An 18,752-nucleotide genomic window follows, 5' to 3' on the forward strand; every position below is an offset into this window, starting at 1 on the left:
AAAAGACACAGAAGCCCTAAAATATGTATGTATGTATAGGTGTGTGTGCATGCATGAGCACTCGTGTGTAAATTTTTCATTATAGATAAAAGCACACTTGAAATTAGCAATAGATGCAATTTGGGACTTAACTCTTTCAGTATGTCTTATTTCTAAGCAAAGTATTTAGTTTGGTTACTAATTACTAAACATTGAGAACTAAATTGCAAACACCGAGAACTAAAACGTTCAAATGGGAAATTACAGTTAAAGACCATGGTAATGAATAAAAGATACAAATCGTTTAAACTCTTATGTAAAATTTGATAAGACGTTTTACACAACTTTAATACATTGACAAGGTCTTGTGGAGAAAACAGTTCCAGATAGTAAATATACACAAGGGATTTAGTCAAACAATTTTTTGGCAAGAATATTATGAATTTTGTAATCTGTTGGGAGCCAATGAAATACAAAGATGAGTCTAGTTAATAATCTACAATTATTGGTTGAAGAAGTATATTAGTGCTAATTTCCCTCCGTTTGTCCTAGCTTTTCTCTTCTGTCAATCCCACGAGCCTTTGGCACAATGAAGTGGGTAACCTTTATTTCCCTTCTCTTTCTCTTTAGCTCAGCTTATTCCAGGGGTGTGTTTCGTCGAGATACACGTAAGAAATCCATTTTTCTATTGTTCAACTTTTATTCTATTTTCCTAGTAAAATAAAGTTTGAGTAAACTCTGCATCTTTAAAGAATTATTTTGTCATGTATTTCTAAAATGGGATAGTATTTTGTATTTTTGAAGTCTTACAAAGTTATCTTATTAATAAAATTCAAACATCCTAGGTAAAATAAAAGGTCAGAATTGTTTAGTGGCTGTAATTTTCTTTTGCCCACTAAGGAAAGTGCAAAGTAACTTAGAGTGACTTAAACTTCACAGAACAGAGTTGAAGATTGAATTCATAACTGTCCCTAAGACCTATCCATTGCACTATGCTTTATTTAAAAGCCACAAAACCTGTGCTGTTGATCTCATAAATAGAACTTGTATTTATATTTACTTTCATTTTAGTCTGTCTTCTCAGTTGCTGTTGATATACACTAAAAGAGTATTAGATATTACCTGTTTGAATATAAAACTATAAATATCTAATAATTTTAAAAATAGTATTCTTGATAATTGAATTATTCCTCTGTTTAATGGCAGAAGAAATAATTCACCATTATCCTGACTTTTTCTGTAGGAATCAGAGCCCAATATTTTTAAACAAATGCATAATCTAAGTCAAATGGAAAGAAATATAAAAAGTAACATTATTACTTCTTGTTTTCTTCAGTATTTAACAACCCTTTTTTTTCTCCCCTTCCCCAGACAAGAGTGAGGTTGCTCATCGGTTTAAAGATTTGGGAGAAGAACATTTCAAAGGCTTGTAAGTTAAAATATCGATGAATCAAATTTAATGTTTCTAATAGTGTTGTTTATTATTCTAAAATGCTTCTATTTCCTTGTCATCAGGTTCAGATTCTAAAACAGTGCTGTCTAGTAGAGTTTTCTGCATTGAGGAAGATATTCTGTATCTGGGCAATCCAATAAGGTAGTCACTGGTCACATGGCTATTGAGTACTTCAAATATGACAAGTGCAACTGAGAAACAAAAACTTAAATCGTATTTAATTATAGTTAATTTGAATGTATATAGTCACATGTGGCTAATGGCTACTGCATTGGACAGTACAGCTCTGGAACTTGCTTGGTGGAAAGGACTTTAATATAGGTTTCCTTTGGTGGCTTACCCACTAAATCTTCTTTACATAGCAAACACTCCTGTGCAGAGTTGGGAATATTTAAATATTTTTTAATCTAGTAAAAAATGAGAAAATAGTTTGTTTTTAAAAAGTCTACCTAATCCTACAGGCTAATTAAAGAGATGTGTGGGGATCAGGTGCTGTGGTTCACACCTGTAATCCCAGCACTTTGGAAGGCTGATGCAGGAGGATTGTTTGAGCCCAGGAGTTCGAGACCAGCCTGGGCAAGTCTCTGAAAAAAAAAAAAAAATTAGTCAGGCATGGTGGCACGTGCTTGTAATCCTAGCTACCTAGGAGGCTGAGGTAGAAGGATCGCTTGGACCTGAGGGGTCAAGGCTACAGTGAGCCACGATTGTGCCACTGCACTCCAGCCTGGGTGACAGAGTGAGACCTTGTCTCAAAAAAGGAAAAGTGTGGGATTTGTTTTAGTTTTAAGTAATTCTAAGGATTTTTAAAATGCCTAGTCTTGACAATTAGATCTATTTGGCATACAATTTGCTTGCTTGATCTATGTGTGTGCATCTACTGACACACGCATGCATATAAACATCAGGGAACTACCATCCTCTTTGCCTAGGAAGCCACACATGCCTATCTAGGCCTCAGATCATACCTGATATGAATAGGCTTTCTGGATAATGGTGAAGAAGATGTATAAAAGATAGAACGTATACCCATACATGATTTGTTCTCTAGCATAGCAATCTGTTACATATTAAAGTTTTATCACACTACATTTTTCTACATCCTTTGTTTCAGGGTGCTGGTTGCTTTTTCTCAGTATCTTCAGCAGTGTCCATTTGAAGAGCATGTAAAATTAGTGAATGAAGTAACTGAATTTGCAAAAACATGTGTTGCTGATGAGTCAGCTGAAAATTGTGACAAATCACTTGTAAGTACATTCTAATTTTGGAGATTCTTCCTGCTGTTTGAAGTAATCCCAAGCATTTCAAAGGAATTTTTTTTTTTTTTTTTTTTTTTAGTTTTCTCAATGATTATTAAACGTCCCGATTTGTAAGAAACACTCAAAAGTTGCTCATAGACTGATAAGCCATTGTTTCTTTTGGGATAGAGATGCTTTAGCTATGCCCACAGTTTTAAAATCATTTCTTTATTGAGACCAAACACAATAGTCATGGTGTATTTAAATGGCAATTTGTCATTTGTAGATACCTCTTTTTAAAATTTGAGGTTTGGTTTTCTTTTGTAGAGGCTAATAGGGATATGATAGCATGTATTATTTATTTATTTATCTTATTTTATTATGGTAAGAACCCTTAACGTGAGATCTACCCCCTTACATTTTTAAGTGTACAATCCGTTATTGTTAACTATGGGTACACTGTTGTACAGCTTCCTCATCTTACTTTATTAAAACTTTGTGTCCATTGATTAGTAACCCCTCATTTCCTCCTCCCCCAGCCACTGGAAACCATCATTATACTCTTTGATTCTATGAGTTTGACTATTTTAGCTACCTCATATAAGTGATATCATGTACTGTTTATCTTTTTGTGACTGACTTATTTCCCTTAGCATAATGCATTCAAAGTCCAACCATGTTGTTGCCTATTGCAGTATTTCCTTCTTTTCAAGACTGAATAATATTCCAGTGCATGTGTATACCACATTTTCTTTATCCAGTAATGTGTTGATGGACATTTAGGTTGGTTTTCTACATCTTGACTATTATGGATAGTGTGGCAATGAACACAGGAGAGCTACCATCTCTTAGAGATGATAGCATGGTTTTTGTCACCAGAAAACACCAACTGATTTCTATGCTAATTTTGTTACCTGGGTGGAATAATAATACAGCTGTATATTCCTCATTTTAGATATCTTTGTATTTTTACATACAATAAAAAAGTAGAGTACTTAGTCATGTTGAAGAATTTTAAATTTTTAGTATTTCCAGATCAATCTTCAAAACAAGGACAGGTTTATCTTTCTCTTACCACTCAATCGATATATACTTCTTGTGGGCAAGGCGAGTTTTTATCACTGGAGCCTTTCCCCTTCTTATTATGTACCTCTCCCTCACAGCAGAGTCAGGACTTTAACTTTACACAATACTATGGCGCTACATAAGAATTCTTAAAAATACATAGAAAAATTAATAAATTCTGTCTAGAGTAGTATATTTTCCCTGGGGTTACGGTTACTTTCATAATAAAAATTAGAGATAAGGAAAGGACTCATTTATTGGAAAGTGATTTTAGATAACATTTCTAGAAGAAAAATGTCTACATCTTAATAGTCACTTAATATATGATAGATTGTGTTACTCCTCAGTTTTCAACAGCATATACTAAAAACTGGCCCTCTAGAAAGGGGGCAGATGAAATGAGAAACTATTTGGATGTTTTTTTGCCCTAGGTGAATTCACATGCTGCTTAGAAGCTTATTTTCCCTTCATTTCTGTTATAATGATTGCTCTTACCCTTTAGTTTTAGGTTTTGAAATAGGAGTCATATAACTTTCCTTAAAGCTATTGACTGTCTTTTTGCCCTGTTTTATTCACCATAGTTATAGTGTGACAGTTAATTTTTATGAAAATTATATAGAGATGGTTAAATCATTGGAAACTCTAAACCTGGGTTGGGAGGAAAAGTGGATTTTTAAATAATTTCCTCACCAAGCTTAACCAGTATATTAAATCCTTTCTACTGTTCTTTGGCTATAAAGAAAAAAGGTATTGTCCAGCAACTGAAACCTGCTTTCTTCCATTTAGCATACTCTTTTTGGAGACAAATTATGCACAGTCGCAACTCTTCGTGAAACCTATGGTGAAATGGCTGACTGCTGTGCAAAACAAGAACCTGAGAGAAATGAATGCTTCCTGCAACACAAAGATGACAACCCGAACCTCCCCCCATTGGTGAGACCAGAGGTTGATGTGATGTGCACTGCTTTTCATGATAATGAAGCGACATTTTTGAAAAAGTAAGTAATCGGATGTTTATACTTCAAAATTAAAAAGCATGGAGCAACTCCATAGGCCAACACTCTATAAAAATTACCATAACAAAAATATTTTCAACATTAAGACTTGGAAGTTTTGTTATGATGATTTCTTAGAGAAGTAGTATTTGATACCACAAAATTCTACACAGCAAAAAATATGATCAAAGATATTTTGAAGTTTATCGAAACAGGATACAACCTTTCTGAAAAATTTAAGATAGCCATATTTAATGTATTATGAAGATATTTATATATAGTTGTCATAATTGATTTCGTTTTAGTCAGCAACATTATATTGCCAAAATTTAACCATTTAGGCGCACACACACACACACACGCACACACAAACTTAACCCTTTTTTCCTCAGACTTAAAGAATGTCAAAGACGAGACCATCATGTGCAAATTGAGCTTAACTGGTTAATTAGATATATTTGGATTTTGGAGGTTCTGGGGAGAATGTCAATTGCAATTATTTCTGTAATACTGTCTGCTATAGAAAAGTGACTGTTTTTCTTTTTCAAAATGTAGATACTTATATGAAGTTGCCAGAAGACATCCTTACTTTTATGCCCCAGAACTCCTTTTCTTTGCTGCAAAGTATAAAGCTGCTTTTGTAGAATGTTGTCAAGCTGCTGATAAAGCTGCCTGCCTCTTACCAAAGGTATTGTGCGAAAGAAGAGAAAAAAGGAGTTCATAATCCAACCTGATTTTGTCCATTTTGTGGCTAGATTTCGGGAAACTGAGTGTCTGATATAAACTTCCCGACATGGCCAAAAAAGCCTTCCTCTTATCTTTCTTGAAAATCTTTCATCTTTGAAGGCCTACACTCTCATTTCTTCTTTTAAGATTTGCCGATGATGATCTGACAGAGGTCATCACTGTGCATGTGTTTAAACATTTCACCACTTTTTATGGCAGTGATCACTATAGTGAAACACTGAAACTTGGTCAAATTGCACAGCAAGGGGCCACAGTTCTTGTTTGTCTTTTCATGATCATTTTTATTAGGGAGGGAATTCAAAGTGGAGACTTTTACTGCATCTAGATGCCTAAGTTCATGCATTCATTCCATAAATATATATTATGGAATGCTTTATTTTCTTTTCTGAGGAATTTACTGATGTTGATGGAGGAGAGACTGAAATGAATTATACACAAAATTTAAAAATTAGCAAAATTGCAGTCCCTGGGATATTAGTGTACTCTTTCTCTGACTTTTCTCCCACTTTTAAGACTCTTTTCCCTGGCAATGTTTCCAGTTAGTTTCTAACTGCGTAGGTAATTCCACTATGACCAGAATGATCCAATGATCTTTCCTTTTCTTACAGAACAAAATCGTTATTCACCAAAAGGAGTACTTGGGAATTTAGGCATAAATTATGTCTTCAAAATTTAATTTGGCAGTTTCATCTGAGCTTATGGAGGGGTGTTTTATGTAGAATTTTTCTTCTAATTTTCACCAAATTATTCCTTTTTGTAGCTTGATGAACTTCGGGATCAAGGGAAGGCTTCGTCTGCCAAACAGAGACTCAAGTGTGCCAGTCTCCAAAAATTCGGAGACAGAGCTTTCAAAGCATGGTAAATATTTTTGAACATAGTTAACATCTTTATAATGATGTAAATGATAATGCTTCAGTGACAAAATTGTACATTTTTATGCATTTTGCAAAGTGCTGTCAAATACATTTCTTTGGTTGTCTAAAAGGTAAAACTCTAATAGAGATAAAAATCAAATATCAATGTCAATTTGACATTATTTTTAATCTTTTCTAAATAGTCAAATAATTTAGAGGATACTATCCTTTGTGGCCTAAAAAAGGGGACAGATATTTAAATTCTATTTATTTATGAAAACTTGGACTCTTATTCTAATGGTTCATTATTTTTATAGAGCTGTAGGCATGGTTCTTTATTTAATTTTTTTAAAGTTATTTTTAATTTTTGTGGATACATAGTAGTTATACATATTTACGGGGTATATGAGATATTTTGATACAAGTATACAACATATATAATCCCTTTATTTAATTTTATCTTCCCCCCAATGATCTAAAACTATTTGCTTGTCCTTTTTTGTCTTATAGTTAAGTTCAGTCGCCAACTAAGCTGAAGTTACTTCTTATTTTTGCATAACTCCAGCTCTGATCTTCATCTCATGTTTTTGCCTGAGCCTCTGTTTTCATATCACTTAGTTGGTTCTGGGAGCATACTTTAATAGCCATGTCAAGAAAAATACTAGCTGCCCCCTCACCCTCACTCCTTACCTATTAGTCAACAGCAAATCAACACAACAGAAGATAAAATGAAAATAACAGACGTTATGCATGCTCTCTAGAAACTGTCAATTGAACTGTATTTGCTCATCATTCCTACCATCTACACCACCAAAATAAACCCAGTTTGTAAACAAAACAACCCCAACATAAAATTATACACAGATAAACAGGCAATGATTGATTTTTGGGAAAGAAGTCTTCTTTACCCGATTTTGGCAACTGTGAAATGACTAGAGAATGAAGAAAATTAGACGTTTACATCTTGTCATAGAGTTTGAAGATAGTGCTGGATCTTTCTTTTTATAAGTATGATCAATAAAAACTCCCTCATTCTGTAGAAGTTATAAGATTTCTTTTCTAAGAGACCTTTAGAAGTCAGAAAGAATGTGTTTCAATTGAGAAAAAAGATAATTGGAGTTTGTGTAGTACTTCCTAGATTATAAAATGCTTTTGTATGTATTATCTAATTTAATCCTCAAAAGAATTCTTCAATTTAGCATGTTGTCATGGCACTGCAGAGGCTAAAGCTCAGAGAGGCTGAGCCCTCTGCTAACAAGTCCTGCTGCTAACAAGTGATAAAGCCAGAGCTGGAAGTCACATCTGGACACCAAACCTGATGCCTCTCAGCCTGTTACCCCTTTTAGAGTTCCTTTTTTATTTCTGCTTTTATGACTTACCAGATTTCTACCCACCACACACACACTCTTAAATGGATGATTCTGCCCTAAGGAAAAATGATTACCGTTTGGTTCAGAACTAGAACTAATGAATTTTAAAAAATATTTCTGTATGTCCATTTTGAATTTTCTTTTGAGAAATAGTATTTGCCTAGTGCTTTCATATAAAATATTGCATGATAATACCATTTTGATTGGCGATTTTCTTTTTAGGGCAGTAGCTCGCTTGAGCCAGAAATTTCCCAAAGCTGAGTTTGCAGAAGTTTCCAAGTTAGTGACAGATCTTACCAAAGTCCACACGGAATGCTGCCATGGAGATCTGCTTGAATGTGCTGATGACAGGGTAAAGAGTCATCGACATGCTCTTTGGTAGCTTGCAAACTCAAGTTGGTAGAATGGATGCGTTTGGTATCATTAGTGATAGCTGGCAGTGGGTTGAGATTGTCTTCTGTGCTTTTGTCTGCCCTATCTTCAATCTTTCCGTGCCTATGGTGGTGATACCTTTCTGTTTTTAACCTGGCTATAAATAACCTGATAAACCCATTCACTGATTTGTAACTCCTTTCACTCATGCTCTAACTGTAAATAAAGGCTTAAACTGAAGTAGAACAGTTACAAGGTTCTACTTGGCAGAACATCTGCAAGGTAGATGTCTAAGAAGATTTTTTGTTTCTTTTCTTGAGACAGAGTTTCACTCTTGTTGCCCAGGCTGGAGTGCAATGGTGTGATCGTGGCTCAGCGCAACCTCTGCCTCCTGGGTTCAAGTGATTCTCATGCCTCAGCCTCCCATGTAGCTGGGATTACATGCATGCGCCACCATGCCTGGCTAATTTTGTATTTTTCGTAGAGGCGGGATTTCACCATGTTGTCCAGGCTGGTCTCGAACTCCTGACCTCAGGTGATCCACCACCTCGGCCTCCCAAAGTGCTGGGATTACAGGCATGAGCCATCGTACTCGGCCTAAAAAGATTTTTTGAGGGAGGTAGGTGGACTTGGAGAAGATCACTACTTGAAGATATTTTTGGAAATAACGTATTTTTCTTCTCTATATTCCTTCCCTTAATTAACTGTCTTTGTTAGACGTGCAAATATTTGGAATGATATCTCTTTTCTCCAAACTTATAATATTTTCTTTCTCCCTTTCTTCAAGATTAAACTTATGGGCAAATACTAGAATCCTAATCTCTCGTGGCACTTTCTGGAAAATTTAAGGCAGCTATTTTATGTATGTAAGCAGGGTCTATGGCTATGATCTTGACTCATTTTTCAAAAATCTTCCATATTTTATTTGGTTATTTGGTTTCAAAAGGCCTGCACTTAATTTTGGGGAGATTATTTGGAAAAACAGCATTGAGTTTTAATGAAAAAAACTTAAATGCTCTAACAGTAGAAACATAAAATTAATAAATAACTGAGCTGAGCACCTGCTACTGATTAGTCTATTTTAATCAAGTGGGAATGTTTTTGTAGTCCTATCTACATCTCCAGGTTTAGGAGCAAACAGAGTATGTTCATAGAAAGCACATGTGTATGGTCTTAGAATACAATGAATATGTTCTGCCAATTTAATAAAGGTCTGAGGAGAATGTATAGCAATGTCAATTCGTGTTGAACAATTTCCACCAACTTACTTATAGGCGGACCTTGCCAAGTATATGTGTGAAAATCAAGATTCAATCTCCAGTAAACTGAAGGAATGCTGTGATAAACCTCTGTTGGAAAAATCCCACTGCCTTGCCGAAGTGGAAAATGATGAGATGCCTGCTGACTTGCCTTCATTAGCTGCTGATTATGTTGAGAGTAAGGAGGTTTGCAAAAACTATGCTGAGGCAAAGGATGTCTTCCTGGGCATGTAAGTAGATAAGAAATTATTCTTTTGGTATGACTTCACAACTTAGGAGGATGGTCTAGGCTTTTCTGTGGAATTGCTACAATTTCCCTGCTGCCCAGAATGTTTCTTCATCCTTCCCTTTCCCAGCCTTTAACAATTTTTGAAATAGTTAATTGGTCAAATACATTATCGTAAAATAATATATGCTCATGGCAAAAGCTCAACATTCCTTACTCCTTAGGGATATTTCTGAAAATATCTCTAGAAACATTTTGTGTATATATAAATTATGTATACTTCATTCATTCATTCCAGGTGTAGTTCTTGAACATCTCTGTGTGTGACTACGTATTGCCTGTCTGTCTGACTAATCTAATCTAGTCTATCTATCTAATCTATACAATGGTAGCAAAGAAGTATAAAAAGAAATATAGAGTCTGACATCAGGTGCTTTATATTTGGTGAAAAGACTGGAAGTTCAGTATAATGGCAATATGGTATGAAACTCAATTACAAAATAAATGTTTATATATTATCAGAAAGTGTGGTGATAAAGTTTACATTTTTGTTGTTGGATTATGATAACATGCTATGCACTAAAAAATATTTCATAAAATTATGCACCTTACAAGATTTCACTCATACAGAGAAGAAACAGAGTATTTTAAGAACATATCTCTACCCATCTATCAAAAGCCTTTTGAGATGTAGTTTAAATCAAACAAAATATTAATAAAAATAACAGATGTCATTCATCAAAGACTTCATATGTGCCACGCAGTGTGTGCTTTTTGTAGATTATGTCATGTAGTTATCATAATCCACCTTCTGGGACAGATAACATTTTTTTTTTTTTTGAGACAGAGTTTTCCTCTTGTTGCCCAGGCTGGAGTGCAATGGCGCCATCTTGGCTCACCGCAACCTCTACCTCCCAGGTTCAAACGATTCTGCTGCCTCAGCCTCCCGAGTAGCTAGGATTACAGGCACGCACCACCATGCCTGGCTAATTTTGTATTTTTAGTAGAGACAGGGTTTCACCATGCTGGTCAGGCTGGTCTAAAACTCCTGACATCAGGTGATTTGCCTGCCTCAGCCTCCTGAAGTGCTGAGACTACAAGTATGAACCACGGCGCCCAGCCGACAAATACTATTGTTATCTTGTTATCTCCATTCTATCGAGAAGGAGACGAAGGCTCTGATCATTTAAATAAGTTGCCTAAGGTGATGCAGTAATATAAGCGGCAGAGCTAGGAATTGAGCCTTGGTAACTTTAACTCTGGACCCCAAGTCCTTAGCTACTAAGCTTTACTGCATGGGGTTTAGTCAAATTAAGACTTTTGGAATATGAGTTACTTTTGAGGTTAGCTTTGTGATTTTTTTTTTTGGTGCTCATTTGTCCAACAAAGTCTATTTTATTTTCATCTTAATTAGGTTTTTGTATGAATATGCAAGAAGGCATCCTGATTACTCTGTCATGCTGCTGCTGAGACTTGCCAAGGCATACGAAGCCACTCTAGAGAAGTGCTGTGCCGCTGCAGATCCTCATGAATGCTATGCCAAAGTGGTAGGTTTATTGTTGGAAAAAAATGTTGTTCTTTGACTGATGATTCCAATAATGAGAAAGAAAAATAATGCAAGAATGTAAAATGATATACAGTGCAATTTAGATCTTTTCTTGAGATGGTTTCAATTCTGCAATCTTAAACATGATAGAAAAAGTAGCCTTAGAATGATTAACAAAATTTAGACTAGTCTAGAATAGAAAGATCTGAGTAGAGCAATCTCTGTGAAATTTTGATCTTTTTTTCTCTTTTTCACAATCCTGAGAACAAAATAACTTAAAGTAAATTTAACTGTTAATTAGAAGATACTTAACTTAGATGTAAAGTGAGTTAACCTGATCCCAGGGCTAATCAAGTACTAGAATTAGTATCTTCAGGCAAATTATAGAACCTGTTCCTTTAGAAGATTTTCAAATCTTTTTGAGAATGTTTAGGAGTAGTTCTACAGGAAATTAAGTTAGGAGAGGAAATCTGTTCTGGAGGACTTTTAGGGTTCCCACTAGCATATGTAATGGTTTCCAAACTATTCAGAATCAGATAAAACTCATTTTTTCCTCTGTCAAGAAGCTACTAGATGCCAGGCACCATGCACGACCAATGACCAAGGTAAAATCTCTCATTTTGGAGAGCCCAGAATCTAACTAGAAAGGTGAACTAATAATAATAATATGTATAATCATAGCCATAACTTATTAAACTTTTATTACACGCAAGGCACTGTTTAATTTCATTAGCTTAACTGGTTTACAGAGCAGCTCTATGAGATGAGTACCATCTTTGCCCTCTTTTAGGGATAAGGATTCTGAAATGTGGAGATGGTAAGTAAAATTGCACAATTGAAGAATGAGTTAGATAACTTGGCTCAAATACTGGTCATTGAACTTCAGAGCCTGAATATTCTTAGCCACTTACATGATGCAAGCTCACCAAATAAATCGTTTGAATGTAATGTGACAGCGTGGCATTGATATTCATCTGTTTGTGTGGCTTTGAGTAGAAAGGAGAAAGGATATCATTCTGACCAGAGGGGTGAAAAACAACCTGCATCTGATCCTCAGGCATAATACTATCAACACAATTCTTCTATGTTTCAGTTCGATGAATTTCAACCTCTTGTGGAAGAGCCTCAGAATTTAGTCAAACAAAATTGTGAACTTTTTGAGCAGCTTGGAGAATACAAATTCCAGAATGCGTAAGTAATTTTTATTGATTAATTTTTGATCAATTTGTAATTATTTAAGACTTAATATATGAGCCACCTAGCATAAAACTTGTAAGAATGAGAATACATTACATATTTCTAATCACTCTTTGTCAAGAAAGATAGGAGAGGAGAGATAAAATAGTTGATGGGGTGGAGAGGCCTATATTTGAATGTAGTCTAAAAATTGTTCTCTTAAGACTGGAAGTATGTAGACTGGGAGGGTAAATACGAAATCTTGGTATATCGAACTGAGGATGTCCCTTGAAGGTTAAGAAATAGTTAATGGGCAAATAGAACATGGCAATATTTTGTAGAGCAGGAAGTAGTAGGCCTTGAATAGCAGTCGCTCAAAAAGTAATATGTGAGCTGAACACAAAATGTAACAAATGAATTTAGATTCATGTTTGAATATTAAATTCAGGTTGTTTGGGAGATGCACCTAGTGTCTGATGGTTAAACCTTGTGTTTCTGTGGAATTTCCCTCCATGGAAGAGACAGAGACAGAATGGCTTGTGGACTAATGTCCCAATTCAATAGAACCTTATCTATGAAGGTTAAAAACAAGAAGAGATATGTTATACAGTAGATATTTATTGTGTGGCTCATACACATAGTGCTCTTCTGATTATTGGTTTTAGGGATAATAACAGTGAACAAGACATAGTTTCTTTCCTCAAGTAGATTACAATCATAGATTGACTTTTAATGGTGACTGGCATTCTTAATACATGATTATTATATATTAGGTACCATGTCAGATTAATTATAATACTTTACTGCTTTTAATTTAACCCTTGAACTATCCCTATTGAGTCAGATATATTTCCTTCCATTTTCTACTTGTATCTTTCAAGTTTAGCACATGCTGATATATATGAAGCTCTCTCCAGGTTTTATTGAAAGAAGAAATTAATAAATTTATTAATGTCACTGAAGTAGGTAACTCACTTTCCCAAGATTATACAAGTAGTACAGGTGGAACTCAAAGCCAGGTTTGACTAGTTGTTCAGGAGAAAGTTTTCTCCCCTCCACTAACCCACTACTCTGCAGATGGAGATAATATGATGAATGGAATATAGGAACATCTTAGTTGATTCCGGCCAAGTGTTCTCTGTTTTATCTACTATGCTAGACAGTTTCTTGCCTTGCTGAAAACACATGGACTTCTTTTTTTCAGGCTATTAGTTCGTTACACCAAGAAAGTACCCCAAGTGTCAACTCCAACTCTTGTAGAGGTCTCAAGAAATCTAGGAAAAGTGGGTGCCAAATGTTGTAAACTTCCTGAAGCAAAAAGAATGCCCTGTGCAGAAGACTATGTGAGTCTTTAAAAAATATAATAAATTAATAAAGAAAAAATTTTTATTATATAAACTAATTAATAATATGTATTAATAATATATTAATAATATACAATATATAAATAATATATTATATATAATAAATATGCATATTTATTATATATAAATACATATATGTATATACATTTTGAGATGGAGTCTGGCTCTGTTGCCCAGGCTGGAGTGCAGTAGTGCCATCTCGGCTCACTGCAACCTCTGCCTCCTGGGTTCAAGCGATTCTCCTGCCTCACCCTCCCGAGTAGCTGGGACTACAGGCACGTGTCACCATACCCAGCTAATTTTTTTTATTTTTAGTAGAAAATTTTCAGCTTTGCGTCTTTTGAATTTCTGCTCTCCTGCCTGTTCTTTAGCTGTCCGTGGTCCTGAACCGGTTATGTGTGTTGCATGAGAAAACGCCAGTAAGCGAGAAAGTCACCAAATGCTGCACGGAATCCTTGGTGAACAGGCGACCATGCTTTTCTGCTCTGGAACTCGATGAAGCATATGTTCCCAAAGCGTTTAATGCTGAAACATTCACCTTCCATGCAGATATGTGCACACTTTCTGAGAAGGAGAAACAAGTCAAGAAACAAACGTGAGGAGTATTTCATTACTGCACGTGTTTGTAGTCTTGATAGCAAGAACTGTCAGTTCAGATTAGCAACATTTTCCTGAAGTAGTGATTATATTTCTTAGAGGAAAGTATTGGAGTGTTGCCCTTATTATGCTGATAAAAGAACCCAGAAAGAAATGAGTAACTTTTTAAAGACAAAATCCTCTGTTATAATATTGCTAAAATTATTCAGAGTAATATTGTGGATTAAAGCCACAGTAGAATAACATCTTAGGCCATGTTCAGTAGAAAAAGGTGAACAATTAACTGATAAATTTGTGCACATGGCAAATTAGTTAGTAGGAGCCATAGGATAATTTATTTCTAGATGTAAATAATTATTTTAAGTTTGCGCTATGGTGGACCCACACATGAAACAAACCTCCAAGCTGTGACTTTTGAGAATGAGACTTGGATAAAAAAGCATCTAGAAATGCAAGCCCTGAAGCTCAACTCCCTATTGCTATCACAGGGGTTATAATTGCATGAAATTTAGCTATAGAAAGTTGCTGTTATCTCTTGTGGGCTGTAATCTTGGTCTAGGCTTAAGAGTAATACTGCAAAACCTGTCATGCCCACACAAATCTCTCCCTGGCATTGTTGTCTTTGCAGATGTCAATGAAAGGGAACCGGCAGCTCCCATGAGTTTGGATAGCCTTATTTTCTATGGCCTCCCCACTACTAGCTTTGAATGGAGCGAAGTTTAAGAACCAACTATAAAGATTCTCATCTTTATAGATGAGAAAAATTTTAAATAAAATCCAGGATAATTAAACTTTTAAGGATCGTTTTTAGCTCTTAAGTAGCTGTAAAACTCAATATGACATAATGTGGCACTTCCAAAATCTGAATAATATTGCAATGACATACTCTTTCCAGAGATTTACTGAAAAGAGATTTGTTGACACTACATAACGTGATGAGTGGTTTATACTGATTGTTTCAGTTGATCTTCCTACCAACTCCATGAAGGTGAATTTTATTATCCTCATCAGGCAGATGAGAATATTGAGACTTGCAGTGGTATGCCTGAGCCCCAAACTATTCAGAGTTGCGTGGCTCCAAAATTTGTAATCTTAAATGATGGGACTACCATCCTTACTATCTCCATTTTCTTATATGTGAGTAATGTTTTTTCTGTTTGTTTGTTTTTTTTTTTCTTTCTTCCATTCAAACTCAGTGCACTTGTTGAGCTCGTGAAACACAAGCCTAAGGCAACAAAAGAGCAACTGAAAGGTGTTATGGATAATTTCGCAGCTTTTGTAGAGAAGTGCTGCAAGGCTGATGATAAGGAGGCCTGCTTTGCCGAGGAGGTACTACAGTTCTCTTCATTTTAATATGTCCAGTATTCATTTTTGCATGTTTGCTTAGGCTATGGCTTAGGGATTTATATATCAAAGGAGACTTTGTACAAGTGGGACAAGGATCTTATTTTACAAACAATTGTCTTACAAAATGAATAAAATAACACTTTGTTTTTATCTCCTGCTCTATTGTGCCATACTATTAAACGTTTATAATGCCCGTTCTGTTTCCAAATTTGTGATACTTATGAATATTAATAGGAATATTTGTAAGGCCTAAAATATTTTGATTATGAAATCAAAACATTAATTTATTTAAACATTTTCATGAAAAGTGGTGGTTTGTGGTTTAGTTGATTTTATAGATTAGTGGGAGAATTTACATTCAAATGTCTAAATCACTTAAAATTGCCCCTTATGGCCTGACAGTATTTTTTTTTAATTCCTTTGGGAACAACTATGTCCGTGAGCTTCCATCCAGAGATTATAGTAGTAAATTGGAATTAAAGGATATGATGCACGTGAAATCACTTTGCAATCATCAATAGCTTCATAAATGTTAATTTTGTATCCTAATAGTAATGCTAATATTTTCCTAACATCTGTCATGTCTTTGTATTCAGGGTCCAAAATTTGTTGCTGCAAGTCAAGCTGCCTTAGCCTAAAAACATCACAATTAAGAACATCTCAGGTAACTATATTTTGAATTTTTTTAAAAAGTAACTATAACAGTTATTATTAAAATAGCAAAGATTGACTGACCATTTCCAAGAGCCATACAGACCAGCACCAACCACTATTCTAAACTATTTATATATGTACATATTAGCTTTTAAAATTCTCAAAATAGTTGCTGAGTTGGGAACCACTATTATTTCTATTTTGTAAATGAGAAAATGAAGATAAACATCAAAGCATAGGTTAAATAATTTTCCAAAGGGTCAAAATTCAAAATTCAAACCAAAGTTTCAGTGTTTCCCATTGTCCTATTTTGACTTATATGATGTGACACACAGAGCCATCCAAGTAAGTGATGGCTCAGCAGGAGAATACTCTAGGAATTAGACTGAACCATATGTAAGAGCGCTTTATAGGGCAAAAACAGTTCGATATCAATGATTTCACATGGATCAACCTAATAGTTCAACTCATCCTTTCCGTTGGAGAATATGATGGATCTACCTTCTGTGAACTTTATAGTGAACAATCTGCTATTACATTTTCAATTTGTCAACATGCTGAACTTTAATAGGACTTATTTTCTTATGACAAAAGGGCCCACTTTAAAATGTAGATCTTTGAACATAAACATGTTTCACCCACTTTGTTTATAATATTTTGGGAGAATTGAAAAACAGAATAACAACAAAACATGTTTTTGTTAAAAATAAGTTATTCAACTACTTTAAAAAAAATAGAGATCGGGGGTGGGGTGGTATCTCTATGTGGCCCAGGCTGGTCTCAAACTCCTGGGCTCAGGCAATCCTCCCACCTCAGCCCCAACCAAAAAGTTCTGGGATTACAGATGTGAGCCACCACGCTTGGCTTCAACTACTTTTTAAACATGAATTATTTTCATATTTTCCAATTTGACTGTGATGTCTATTCCACTACTATGATTTAACTTCCTCTTTGCCCATGTGATAATATCTGCATATTATGCATTCAGGCATGAAAGAAACTTTGAATCTCCACAAATTTGGTCGTGTGAAAATGTGACTTGTTTTGGTGCTCAGTGGAAAGATTTTCTTCATAGGGTTCTAACTTTGAGAAGATACGTTTTTGGCCAGGCGCGGTGGCTCACGCCTATAATCCCAGCACTTGGGGAGGCCGAGGCAGGTGGATCACGAGGTGAAGAGATCTAGACCATCCTGGCCAAAATGATGAAACCCCGTCTCTACTAAAAATACAAAAATTAGCCAGCCGTGGTGGCACGCACCTGTAGTCCCAGCTACTCAGGAGGCTGAAGGAGGAGAATCGCTTGAACCCGGGAGGCAGAGGTTGCATTGAGCCGAGATTGCACCACTGCACTCTAGCCTGAAGACAAAGCGAGACTCTGTCTCAAAAAAAAAAAAAAAAAAAAAAAAAAAAAAAAAATAGAGAAGACACCTTTTTGCTTGTAATAACTTAGATGAGAAGTAGGGGTTGAGTAAATAACTCCAAGGAGTGATGATGAAAAGCCTCTGACTCTGAAGCTTGAGGAGTCTGATGGCACCAATAGTGTTCCCTTTCAACAATGGTGAAAAATGAACTTAACATTTATTGGTGTGTCCCCTTGTCTACCCCCACAGAAGGAAAATTCAGCAGCCATAAGTCTAAGGCAGGCTTAACTTGTTTTCACTTATTGCAGAAAGATGATCTAAGTAATTTGGCATTTATTTTAATAGATTTGAAAAACACATGCCATTTTACAAATAAGACATATTTGTCCTTTTGTTTTCCAGCCTACCATGAGAACAAGAGAAATAAAATGAAGATCAAAAGCTTATTCATCTGTTTTTCTTTTTCATTGGTATAAAGCCAACACCCTGTCTAAAAAACTATAAATTTCTTTAATCATTTTGCCTCTTTTCTCTGTGCTTCAATTAATAAAAAATGGAAAGAATCTAATACAGTGGTCCAGCACTGTTATTTTTCAAAGGTGTGTTGCTATCCTGAAAATTCTGTAGGTTCTGTGGAAGTTCCCATGCTCTCCCTTATTCCACTTCAGTAGAGGATTTCTAGTTTCTTGTGGGCTAATTCAATAAAACATTAATACTTTTCTAAGTTATGAATTATGAACATTCAAAATAATATTTTGACATTACGATAATTCTGAATAAAAGAACAAAAAGTATAAGTAAGGAATATAAAACATGACTTTTACCTTAGAAAAAACAATTCTGAAATTCATACGGAATCAAAAAAGAGCCTGCAGAACCAAAGTAAGACCAAGCAAAAAGAACAAATTACCTGATTTCAAACTACGCTATAAGGCTACAGTCACCAAAACAGCAAGGTACTGGTATAAAAATAGGCACATAGACCAATGGAACAGAATAGAGAACCCAGAAATAAATCCACATACTTACAGCCAACTGATCTTAGACAAAGCAAACAAAAACATAAAGTGAGGAAAGGACAACCTTTTCAACAAATGGTGCTAGGATGATTCGCAAGCACATGTAGGAGACTGAAGCTACATCCTCATCTCT

The 18,752-nt window shown here is 35.2% G+C and overlaps 1 protein-coding gene across 1 annotated transcript; it reads left to right on the forward strand.

Moving 5' to 3' along the window:
* Positions 1–484: 484 nt before the first annotated feature.
* ALB (albumin) lies at positions 485–18,320 on the forward strand. Its single transcript, XM_031664490.1, has 15 exons — positions 485–647; positions 1,351–1,408; positions 2,544–2,676; positions 4,519–4,730; positions 5,283–5,415; positions 6,235–6,332; positions 7,921–8,050; positions 9,345–9,559; positions 10,970–11,102; positions 12,195–12,292; positions 13,482–13,620; positions 14,013–14,236; positions 15,435–15,567; positions 16,182–16,249; positions 18,003–18,320. The coding sequence occupies exons 1-14, from the start codon at positions 569–571 to the stop codon at positions 16,221–16,223; spliced, it is 1,827 nt and encodes a 608-aa protein (XP_031520350.1). The 5' UTR covers positions 485–568; the 3' UTR covers positions 16,224–16,249; positions 18,003–18,320.
* Positions 18,321–18,752: the final 432 nt, after the last annotated feature.

Source organism: Papio anubis, chromosome 3 (assembly GCF_008728515.1).
Source record: "Papio anubis isolate 15944 chromosome 3, Panubis1.0, whole genome shotgun sequence".
In the NCBI taxonomy this organism is placed as follows: Eukaryota; Metazoa; Chordata; class Mammalia; order Primates; family Cercopithecidae; genus Papio; species Papio anubis.